Here is a 12,758-nt window from a genome sequence, read left to right on the forward strand (position 1 = left end):
AGCACTCCCATCGTCTCCCCCCCCCCTCCCCCCCTCTCTCTCTCTCTCTCTCTCTCTCCCCTCTCTCTCTCTCCCTCTCCCCCTCTCTCCCCCTCTCTCTCTCTCTCTCTCAAGTAAACTCTATCCTCCTTGCATCTTTTGCCAGTGCACCCCATCTCTTGAGTTTCTTTTTTTATTCACTCCTCTCCATTAACGTCTTTTCTTTTCCGCGCTCGCAAAACTTTCTCATTATCTCAGCGAAAATACGCAACTCTCTTTCTCGAATTGACAATGAGTACGATTCAATTGGTTCTTTTTTGTTGTTCGAATAAGGAAGTGATTTCGGGTATTGACCCCTATAGACTGGCAAATCCTGTTTATGTAGCATTGTTTGGTTATTTTTAATTTTCACTGCATTTCGAGTGTGCTCTTACTTTTTTTATTGTATTCTCTGTCTAGTTTATTGGTCTATAAAATATTAAATGGAATCGCTCTATAGTTTCAAATATTCATTTGTTTTATTTTTATAGATTATTTAATCCATTTATTAGATTTTTATTCCATTGTTGTGAGCATTTGTTTGGATATGGTTCTTGTAATTTTTTTGTTTTCTTTATTTCCGTATTTTTTAATTGTTTAATTTTTTATTCACTTACAACCATGTTTTATTTATACTTGTTTATTTATTTTGGTCTAGCTGAAGAAGACTCAGTGAAAAATTGAAATTATGCCATTACATTTTAAAATAAAGTTTATGTTTATTTATATATATTTGACACTTATATTTTCTTTCTTATAATGTCGTTTTAAATATTCACTGACAATTAATTATTACAAAATTATAGACAGTATATTTTAATACATCACTCTTATATAATCTGTCTCATAATGATTAAACATATCTTTTTCTTTGATAATGTTTATACGAATTTTTATATAAATATAGAAAGCAGATTATAATAATCAAAACTAAGAAACACTAGATATACGAAATGTAATGATGTAATTGTCGAAATAGGAGAATTATGTTAATGAAAATTTTAATGTTTTAATGATAAAATCATCACACTTTCAAGTTATGATGCAAAGCAACATAAATGAGTTATCTACAAAATCAAAGATGCCTTGATCACTTTGATGCATTTTCCAATTTTTTTGATATCTTGTTAACAAGTAGATACGTTTCTTTTGATATCTATAACTATTTCGTTTTTGCTGAATATATGACTAACAATGAATACCATACAACATATATACATATATGGCGCTCGGCTAATAAGATCGACTAACAGAATGCTTGCTTAATAGAATTGTCGGTAGTGAAAGCGCGGACGGATGCAACGCGTCGTAGCAAATCGGACACGATGGACGTTCCTTTGAAGTTTAATTCCCGGTGTAATTAGAGTCACGCCCGGCCACACAAAGTCGCCCGTGCACGTCGTTACGACGACATTGTTCTCGCCAGCTGTAAATTCGTGTCTCGCGGTACCTCGGCTAACGATTATACGATGAGATTCAAGTTATTCGTTGAATTTTCGACGCAGCGTTTTTCGCTGCTCGTCAACGTGATAAAGGGGAGCGAGATATGTGAGAACAGCCGAGGCGGCGGCATTCTGCTACTGGCTTTCTCGGATTGCATCGCAAAAGTTTTCAAAAGGACTTTTGTTTCATTTGGGAACGGAATCCTGTTATTTCGTTTTTGAACCTGGTGTCAAGAATTTTTGCCTGACGCAACAAAACCTTTTGATATCTTTGGATTCATACATGTCATTAACGAACATGCATTGTTCTAAGACTGATATTAATAATATTAATTGAAACAATTTTCTGACATCTGAGCTGCTGCTCGCAGATTTCACGCGGGTTCTCTTCTCTATTCTCTTGGCAAACGCAAATTATACTAGCTAGTTTGGCGCATATATTTTCCGCTTGTAACTGCTTTGTAAAATATTGCAGAGCGGAAATGGCTGCGGGCGTAACATATACACAATTCACAAGTCTACCGTGAATCCACAAGTTTGCGATTACAGATAAATTAGACCGATAATACAAGTCATAAAAAAAATTTACTTGCTTACTGCAACTTTTTTTTGCTCTTATGTTAGATTAAATTCCATTGAAGACAGCAGTCTTATCGCAAAAATTACAGACGTCGATAATTTGATTTAAGAAGTCGTATACGTTTTAGTAAAATTAATTTAAAAAATCTATAGAATATTTTGATGAAACTTATACCGCCATTTATACTTTAATTGCTTTGTTGCTGTTTTAATAGTCTATATTGGATATTGTAATTTATTTAAAGGTTTACATAGGGCTTAACTGACTGTAACTCACTCTTTTCTTGCTGTTAGATTAAGTATCATTGAAGACAGTGCAATTTTATTGTAATGAAAAATTATTGATAACGATAATCTCGCTTAAGTAATTATATATACGTAGATATTTTTTAAATTGAAATTCACGAAGCATTTTAATGAAAATTTATACTGGCTTTTATGCTTTAATTGCTTCGTTGTTGTTTTAATAGTCAATATTGGATACTGCGAAATTTATTTAATCTCGCCTAAGTAATTATATATATTATATGTAGGTATTTTTCGAATTAATTTAAAAAATCTGCGAAATATTTTAAATTTGAAAACTTGTACTGGCATATTTATATTTAGTTGTTCATGTTGGATATTTTGCGATTTACTGAGAAGTGTTATTTACACGAGACTTTTAGACTTAACTTACCCATCTATCAGTGGCACGTCCTTTAGAATTCTGCGAGCTGCCGCGAGACGGTCTCCTGCGTGGGCCGCGAGCAAGATCCTCGTCAGTAGCTGACCAAGGACCATCACGCCCACCACCATCCTCATCCTCCTCCTCGCTGGACCCGCAGCGCGTCTTTACTAATGTCCTCATGCCATCACCGTTAACCCACCAGCTCACCCGCAGCACTTCCTTCAACCGGGTTGCAGGATGGCCTGGATGTAATAGGATCGTCGGTCCAACTCGTCTCGAGTTGCGTATCTAGTTAACTTCCGCAAAAGGATTATCTAGCATGACCATATTCTTAATGGCGACAGTTTTACGACCTTCGTCGTACGACAGTGATAAAGATTTATCTCAATTTCTCGAAAATTCTTCAAGGACTTTCTTAAACTCGGAGACTATTTTGTGAGATATCAAAAGCGAGTTTTCCTGGGATTTGGAAAGGATCTAGCAATGTTTTTCACTGATAAGATCAGCCAAAACCACGCACACAATTTTATCACCACACACGTGAAAACATTGTCTCTTCTCTTGCTGGGAGAACAGAATTCAGGGATCAACGCTCACCTTCCTCTTCAAACGGCTTTTCTTATCTTCGGCGCATTTGTCTTCACACATCCTCGAGCCCACCCTAATTTCTCACATCTAGTGGCCTCAAAGGTCCACTTTTTTCACTGTCGCGATAGCTACTTTAGGCCCTTCTTCTTTTCGTTCTATCCAACCTTTCAGATTAACCCCGGTCTTATCGTCATACACTCCGTCCGACGCAGCTGCTCAACGTTTCTTATTCCTCTCGTCTTCCGGTTTCTTGACCTCTGAGTGGAATGCCTTCTTTGTGTGTGCCACTCGTTCTAGCACTTAATATCTCCACGCCGCAAAGTCAACCGTCTTTAATGTAAACGCTAGTTTTTGGGCAGTGTTGCGATGCATTTAAACTAATTTATTCAATTCCTGGCGTAGCTTGAAATTCGTTCGTTCACTTTCAGAATTAATCTTCTGAAACGTGTCTCGTTGAAACGTGTCGTTTGTCACTACTGCTGCTTGCTCGAATGTCTGCACATTGATTCTTTATCGGCATTTACCTGATTGATCAGAGAAATCAATTACTTGATGAGCTCCTCGGTAAAGCTATTCTTAATCGTTTGCAAGATGTACTTAGTGTGCTATCCTGATTCCAACTTCACCCGTTGCAAATTCTATGGAGGCGAAGATGACTTTCGAAACATCAAGTCGCCTCGGGGATTTGCTTCGATAGTTTGATCAGGCAGACAGGCTTTCAGAGGTTTCCCCCATCCTTGCGTCGTCTTTCTATCAACCCTTAAGGATTGAAGGCTTCCAACTAGCGCCCTTATCGACTTCTTCACCGGCGTTCGAGAGACCTAAAGTCAATCGGTAATCGAAGACACGTCACTCCTTCCGCGATCCTCGCCGTGTAAAGTGCCGCTGGTTGAAACCACTTAAGCGAGGTTATCGATGTCGATGGTCTTTAATTTATGTCGGCACCAGTCTTGGACTCGACACACTTTGATCGAACTATCCGCAACGGGTGTATTTAAGAAAATTGAATTTCAGTTAGCTCTGTTAATTAAGGCAACATCTCAAACGTTGAATCTTCTCACCGACTTTCTTCACCGTCTCGTCCAGTACGCGCTGTACTTGCAGTTTGTGCCACCTGCAGTTGAGAGTTTCACAGAACCGGTACCTTCTCGAGGGTGTCGTGCTACGGTGGTCCCACAGGCGGTCCGCTCGTTACCGTCCCGAAGATTAATTAGACCAGCGAGACGGAGACGTCGTACTACCCGAGCGCGAAAACCTTTCTCTAGTTCCTTCTTTATTCCCGCGGTCGGGGATCAGTGTTCTGGCATGTTTTTTGATACGCGATCCATCTTCTGGTACCTTCGCGACTCACAATTCTTTTTTTCTCCCTTTAGAGAATTAGTTCTTCCCCTTCTTTGTTGATACTAAATCACTTGCATCGGCGACGGCGTTTCATAATCGCGTGACAAATGTCACTGTCACACAACGCGGCCCGTAAATCCGTCGCAATTAATTCGGTACTCGATTAAGTTCCGCGATTAATTGCGCACTTGAAACGCGGCGGGGTGAATCTCACGGCGCCACGGCCAACGGTTTCGACGTCACTAGAAAATGAATCGCTACTCCTCCCGGATATTTTCTAACTTCCGCTGACCTGTAAGAGGTAAATTTTTCTAACTCGTAGCTCGACTTGCGAAGAATTATCGCGTGGAGGAATCTTCGACGAGCAATATATGGGTCGGCGAATCGGTACGAGTTGAAATTCACGTGATAGTCCAATTTTAATTATCGCAAAAGTTTTAAAATGCACTATTAATGTCACTTTGATAAATTACATACTCGATCGAACTGCAGTTTAAAATTTGTTTGCCATTGCGTCGCGCAATAGCACCTAATGAACCGATAGTAGATCAAAAGAACGTAATCAAAAATTAATATTCACATTAACAATTGGCTTTTGTAACAGTGATGCTATGTATCGAGAGAAATTGATGCTAGCTCAAAGTTCTGGGCGTGTAGAATTTTCGGTCTCCCTCTAGTAATAATATGATTATCTCCTCCATTAATGTCTTACTCTCGTCAAAATTAATAGAGACCAGATTGGTTAGCATCGCGTCGGATTACGGAAAGGCGATCAAGTTGGTGCATGGCATCAGTTATAATTGATGACTATAATCCGTTCGTCACTGTTATTCCCGCAGGTATTACCGTCGCAACATTTTGAGTTATCGTAACATCGGACGTCACGGTGATAATTCCCGCGTAATCATCTCCAGCCGTAATTTCTTTTTTGACATGTAATCTCATTTAGCGCGTCACATCGAACGATCGTAATCTTCTCAACGCGGTTGATAATTCGAAAGCTTATAGACGACCGGATAAATCGAGGGAAGGGATGCTTCGCAACAACGAGGCTGTTAACGTCGATTGCGACTAATGAGTTAGCTTGTTCATAATTATCGGTAGACACGCGGTCGCTCACGCCCGGTTATTCACCATGATACACGGTATTTATCTGCATGCCAATGATTAATTAATGTTAACGGCATTAGCGATCATGTCTTTTCAACAGTTGCGGCATACGCAGCATTGTATACTGCTGCTCTTTAACTAGTCACTGATATCCATATCAAATTTTAACAGTAAACAGTTTTTATTACAAATGAATGAAGAGGCCCATGATTGATTAAGGCAGGTCTCGGTGCCTTATGATATTTTCTGTCAACTTTTACAATTTTCAATTCAAGCAAATTATACGTTGAGTATTATTATTGATCTTGAAACTTAGGTTGAAGCTGAAGTAGGTAGATAAATTAAATTAACAAGCAATTTAATATTACTGATGCTAATATAAGCATCTTTAAAAAAAACACACTATAAATAATTTATTTATATATATTTTTATATTTTGTACATAAATTTCGCTTTACGTATTAAAATTTCAATAAAGGACAGTTTTGCATAAACTTTATCTTGTTTTCACTTTTACTTTTCTTGTGGAAATCTTGTGAAACCCGGTGAAAGAGGTGATAGGGGAAAGGTGAAAAATTACGCATTGACAGAAGGCTTACCCTTCTGTTATGTTAATACGACGGATTTCCGTCGTATATCTCTTCCGTTTTGTGAAGGAGATCTGAAACGATTTTAATTTGCTCAGCAAACGTTTTGAAGCTATAGATAACGATCGGTGCGAAAATTTAACCTGATACAGTCGTTTCCTATATCAATCACATATTGGATTGTGCGCCTTAATTAATTTTTAGCAACGTTTTTAATTTATAGAATTTTAATATATAAAAAAAATACAACAGGCAGATATACAATGCCGTGTAAAATTTGGGACAATTCTATATTATATTTACACAACGGATATGTGTATTTATCTAGCATCTGCCACATTGTTTATCGAAGCATGTGTCTATTCGAACTTATAATGAAAAAACTTTTTCACGCACAGAGGAACGAAATTTCGTTTTCTGTATCGAATGCAGGTCACTACAGTGATTTGAACTTTTGTTTCAATCACCGTTCGAGCACATCTCTTTTTTTTTACAATAGGACACGTTCGGTGACGCGTTAATTGACGCGAGGAAACTTCATCGATGTCGTGAGTTTAATATTCGAAGACGCGCGCGGACGACCCATATTTTAGCGTGACGAGGAAAAGTGACAAGTTAATTTAACGATCGGCAAGATGTACAGTCATCGCTGATAACAGCAGACTTTTCTGCAAAAACGAACACGCGAATCGACACGGATGCACCTGACAGCTGCGTTTCTTGGTAGACATTTCGAACGTTTCTTTCAACAGTGTATTGAATCGCCGCCAAGCTACTAGAATTGCTTTCGACAAAACTTGGCTGCCCGAGAAGAAAAGTTATACCTCCGAAATATGTAGGCAGTTTTTTCTGTTAAACGCGCGAATGATGACTCTGAATAATTGTTTCTATTCAACGTTTGAACTTCTCAAAATCATTGACATCTGCATACAGTATTACTCAAAACGGCAAATTATCTTTCGAAGCTGTGCTTTCTCTCACAATTTCCTTTTTTAACTTTTTTTTTTTTTTATCGCGACTGACTTGCAAGTATTCCGATATTTTTTATGAAAATCGTTTCGTACGTAACGTTGCGTCGAAGGGGGTGCGATTTAAATAAACGCGACGCTTCTCTTCGCGAGATCTTACCGCAGGCGTTTCTCTCCGCCCTTCCGTTCCTATAAAAATTCCGGTCCTCGTTCCGCGGAACGGTACACGTCTCATAAAAGTCCGCGTGCAAGTACAGGGCGCATCTGTTCCGCTCATAAAAAGTCACAGAAGTGCTTCCCGATATAAGATCCTCCACGCGATTTTCCTCACAGACCAACCGCGCGAAACTTTTTACGAAGCTTTTCAATACTAGTTCTTCGCTCTTACGAGAGCGAGATTGCAAGATCCTGTTTACGGGCGTGCGGATGAAACGACTGGCATGTTCCGGCAAGGATCTCGGTATGTCCTCGAAATTTCGTACGTGATCGTATTTCGATCTCTTCTCCGACGTGTGCAGTGGGATAGGTCGGCGCAATCACGACCCACATATACCGGAGGGGTGGTTCCGTCGGGTGGGTGCGTCGCGACGCGGACGACGGCGCGGATCGTGCCGTTGCTCGCGGTCCGGAGTTGAAGACCCGACTGCTGAAAACGCACGCAGGAACTCCGGCACAGTCGAGGGCGCAGGCGCCTCCGCGTCTCTCTGCGATCTTCTCCCGTTACACGGAGGCTGCTCCGTCGCACCGCTCTGCACCGCTCGCAGCGATGCACCCGCGACGTACATCTTCGACGCTTTTTCGAAGTGTCGCTCGCTACCCTCTTCGACACCGCGTGTCACGATCTTAGGCCGAGCACGCGCTTACCTTCTTTCTCCGCTATCTTTGCCGAATACTTCTGTACGACGGGTACATACGTGCGCTCCGACAATGCATGTGTCACAAGGATTGTACACATGGTTTACCGAACCGAGTAGCTCCGCGCGTGCTTAAACACGCGCTACCCCGACGCCGACTACAAGTTTTGCTTCAGATATCTACGATACTATCATTTTTTGAACGACAGAATAACGCTGTATTTATTATTATTGCATTCTCACGTAACAGATCAGCGAATTCCGCAAGGATTATGGCAAGGAGCATGGTTGAAATAATAATAGATAATGCCGCGCGTGCTCAAAGTAGCTATTCTGTTTTTAAATATTGAAGAATCAAATTTGTACCAAATTTTTAATAACGTTTTGTTATTTTTAACTGACTTAAAACTGTCAATAAACACACTGAGAAAAAATGTAGTAACATTTAATAAATATTTGCTTGAATAATATAGCTGAATATTTACTGGATATAAACATATATATATTTGATAAAAAATCTATTAATTTGGTTTAACTATTATTTTTTAAATGTGATTAATTAATTTTTTACTTATTAAATTTAGAAGCAGTAGTGACTTACAATATGATTAAAATAACTCAAATTGGATATAATTTGACATTGTGAATTTAGTAGCAAATTCAAACAGAACAAAAAGTCAAAGTGACATCAAAATAGCTCCAAAAAAATTATTAAAAATCTCTTCTTTTATCAATCATAATTTATTTTAATACCACTTTGACGTTATCGTGACCTGTTGTTCTTGGATATCTCGCGCGTTCCAATTTCACTTCGGAGATTTATATTATATTATACACTTCGGTAACGCTTTATTTATTCATTGAATTTTTTGCGAAGCAAATTAGTGAATTTTCTCATAGATTACTTGGTATTGGTTGAAATTAAATTTCTTTCCTTCCGAGCGTGAACGCGTCAAACTTCCATCGTACGCATACAAGTTTTACAGCGTACAGACTTGCTCGTTCGCGTAAAGTAGTGAAAAAAGAAGGTACTGCGTCGACCGCCCTTTACGCCCGGGTTACAGCTGGTCTTCCCTTGGCAGAATAACCGGCACTCTCGAAGATGGGTCTGTAACCTCGCAATTTTATATCGACCGTTCCTGTCGAACGGAGAACTTTTATCCTATGGTCCTACTCGGTGGGATGGGTGGGAGGGGAAGAGTCTAATTAAACGTGCAGGAAAGCACAGAGTGCATCTGTAACTTACAGGCACGATTTTATTTTGCCTCTCTCTATGAGGAAGCGCACGAATGCTGATATTGTTAGAATTCTAAATGTATCAGAGTGACGCAATCCTTTTATCTGAGTCAAATGCCAACAATTTTCCTATTGGCTATTTTAATCGCTATTTTTTACCTGATGGTGTATCGTCCAATAAATAAGTAATAAGTAATACTTAAGCTTAGCTTATTAAATAAACCAATAAATAAATAAACACTTTAAAAAATATTGATGAATACTTTTAGTGTGAATTTAATACCCATGCAATGTCTAAATAATTCTTACTGTATTGGTGTTAATTATTAACACCAAATGATGTGAATTTCAAACCTCTAGTGTTTGTATCAACTTCATCATGGTGTGGATTTAAAACTGATGATATTAAATCCACTTTATATTAGTGTTAACTTTATTAACAGTGAGAAATATATAAACACCGCTATTTTTAGGGTATATAATTTTCCACTGAACAATATAATTATAATATTATATAACACACGTGTGTATTGTTGAGTGGGAAATTACAACTAACCGTGCACGTTACATGTAACACGGTGTTTGCTGGATAGTAATTCTTTATAGTTATTATGTCAAACATGGCTTTTGCGCTACTCTGGTACATTTAAATCTCTGCATATCGTGAATGTGTTTGCCGGCTGTGCGAATTCATTCTAAGTTTTCCCTTCGGACAGCCAGTGCCCCGGGAATTATTGCTCGGCAAGTTCTCCGTAAGGAAAGTTGTCAGGCCCTTGCGTTATTGTTATGTATCATGCCGGCAACTTTATGTCGTATCTTACGTCGACTTCCGACGCATCGCGATATATGTACTGTCGCGCCAATAGTCGTACCGCTTCCCTGGTGCATGGGATACGCGCGGTTTTATCTTTTATTCCGACAGAACGCGGACGCGCGTCTTCGACGTTTCGCATTCGTATGTTACTTTGTCTCAGCATGTCGCCTTTTCGAACGAAGTGATACGAGGACCACCAAAGTTTTTCCAGTTCAGAATACGCTGGGTTCCCGTCTTGTAGCTATAAAACACCGCCATGGTTACAAGATTTCGATACTCCTCTTTTGCCTTTTCTTCCGTGTGCACGTATTTCGCACTGCGATACCTACGTTAGAGACGGGATGATTGGCCTTGAGACTAAAATGTTCGCGAAAAAGAACAGAGAAACGCGTGGCAGGGAAGTAGGAGGATTCTGCATTAATGTCTCCGTGGAGGAACAGCATTTTGCGTGGAGGACTACAATTTCGTAAATTACTTTACGCTGCTGTGCTGCGAGCTTTTGTAGTATAGATAATAACAGAGCAAGGGAAATTTTTGCATTGTTGAAAAGAAAGAAAATATGTCGAGAAATAATTTCGCATATTTTTGTCTTTCTTTTTCCCCGGAAAGGAAAGACTGGACAAAATTACTCTTTATACATTTAAATAGCTTCATAGAGATACGAGGAAATGGAAGGCAGTTAAATACGCAGACATGAATGATTATTTAATATTTTATTGACTTACGGAATACTCAAAGAAAGAAATCAAACGTTGTAGACTTATAGAGTAAATCGAAATGAATTGAATCAATTCTATTTATTGATAAAAAATTTTGTTATTAAGTTTTACTATAAATTTTTAATTTTTACAGCTTGGTCATGTAATAAAATAATACACAAACATGATATTTCTTATTGCAGAGGAATTTATCTATTTCGAATTGCGACGAAACGGATCCAGTTTACTAGACTAATGTAGCAAACCATTGTATATACTATAAAAATCATTATAATTTGCATAAGTTTTAACATACTTTTCTGTTACAAATTCGTGACATTTGTGATTTTTTTATTGAGATCTTGATTTTATATGACAGACAAAGTTCCTTGGTGTATTCGTGATGCACTTGCATCGTTGACTGACACTGGATTACACACAATATAGAACTGTTGTTTATTGTTTCCGGTATAGAGAAAACGCTCAAAAATAACTAGCATGATAAAACAGCCCACTTGAAACACAAAATAAGGAAATTAATAACGATTGTTGATTAAGGTTTGACTCCACCAACAAGATATCTTTTATAATTTTAAGAATTAAGAAAAGATAAACGCTAAGTTAAACCGACATCAAAGTTAATTTCACGTTCGCGGAATCGGACCTAACTGCTTGAAAACTTACATTGATCCGATTCGCCTCAGGTTACTTTATCGCGGCAATGTTACGTGAATTGGAAAGGGAAAGAAGAACTTTTTTAAATCTTAATCGAGGTTATGCGGATGACCATCAGCAGAAAATCCGTAAAACGAACTGAAGTTTGTAAAGGACGGATCTAATATCGTGTGTATCACGATGATAAACAGATTCACCTCCTGAGAGATAGGAAGATGGAAGACAGCTTGTCGGGACTCTATTTGGTCCGAGCTCTATCCCGCCACCTTTATTGAGTTATCCTTTCGTTAGCTCGGCCTAATCTCCCTCTTTGGTTGCCTCTCGCCACGCTCTCGATCTCCTACCAACCCGATCTCATAACTTTGATTCCCGCCGTGCTTCTCCAGCTTCTCTTCTCCCTCCCTCCTTCCCCCCCCCCCTCTCTCTCTCTTTCTCTATCTTTCTATAACGTTGCGCCTGGCTCTCTTACCGGCATATTCGTTCATCTCTCACTGGCCTAATGCAAATTTCGAAAAGCCTTCGGCTCTGGTCATAAATCAGGTTAACGTTATCCAGGTTCGCCCGTCGGCTAACCGGAGTCGCGTTCTATGTGCACGTCATATAGAACAGGCGCCCGTCATCACGATCTCATGTTGGCCTCTTTTCCGCCCGAGTCCATCGCGATTGCGGTCATTGCGATTATGATAACGATAATCGGATGGAATAGTCGCCTACGGCGTTTTGATGTTCCGTCATTGTGGTTGAAATTATTACTCTCATCTCGTCTCTTATTAGCCCGATATTTTGAAAAAATGGAAAAAGAAAAACGGTTATATGTATATCCAAAGAACATGTTGCTTGCCCGAGGCATCGGGAAACCATCCATTGTAACAATACACGAAAAGAATAGTTTTGCTGAAGTATCTAAAATTTTAGCTGATACAGATCTGAAAATAACTTTGTTAGATTATTAAAATAATTATATAAAACGCTTAAAATTGTTGGAACGTCAACATTGTTGGAACATTGTTTACCATGCTTTAGCATAATTATTTTAACAGTCTAAATTCTTTTCGCAATCAAAATTCAATTAAATTTTTAGAGATAGATATATATATATTCCAGCAAAGTAATTTTTCTCGTATACCTTTCCTTCACTACTATAAATCTACATATAAAAATTTAATTTAATTTAATTT

General features: G+C 38.7%; 1 protein-coding gene across 1 annotated transcript in view; it reads right to left on the reverse strand.

Annotated features, from left to right (window-relative positions):
• Positions 1-2,950, reverse strand: part of LOC108776601 (dipeptidase 1) — a 105,801-nt gene extending 102,851 nt beyond the window's left edge. The window contains exon 1 of the mRNA XM_018543272.1: positions 2,719-2,950. Coding sequence (XP_018398774.1) covers positions 2,719-2,843 — 125 coding nt within the window. The 5' untranslated portion in view covers positions 2,844-2,950. The remainder of the gene's footprint in view (positions 1-2,718) is intronic.
• Positions 2,951-12,758: the final 9,808 nt, after the last annotated feature.

The sequence above is a fragment of the Cyphomyrmex costatus genome, unplaced genomic scaffold (assembly GCF_001594065.2).
Source record: "Cyphomyrmex costatus isolate MS0001 unplaced genomic scaffold, Ccosl1.0 scaffold364, whole genome shotgun sequence".
Taxonomy (NCBI): Eukaryota; Metazoa; Arthropoda; class Insecta; order Hymenoptera; family Formicidae; genus Cyphomyrmex; species Cyphomyrmex costatus.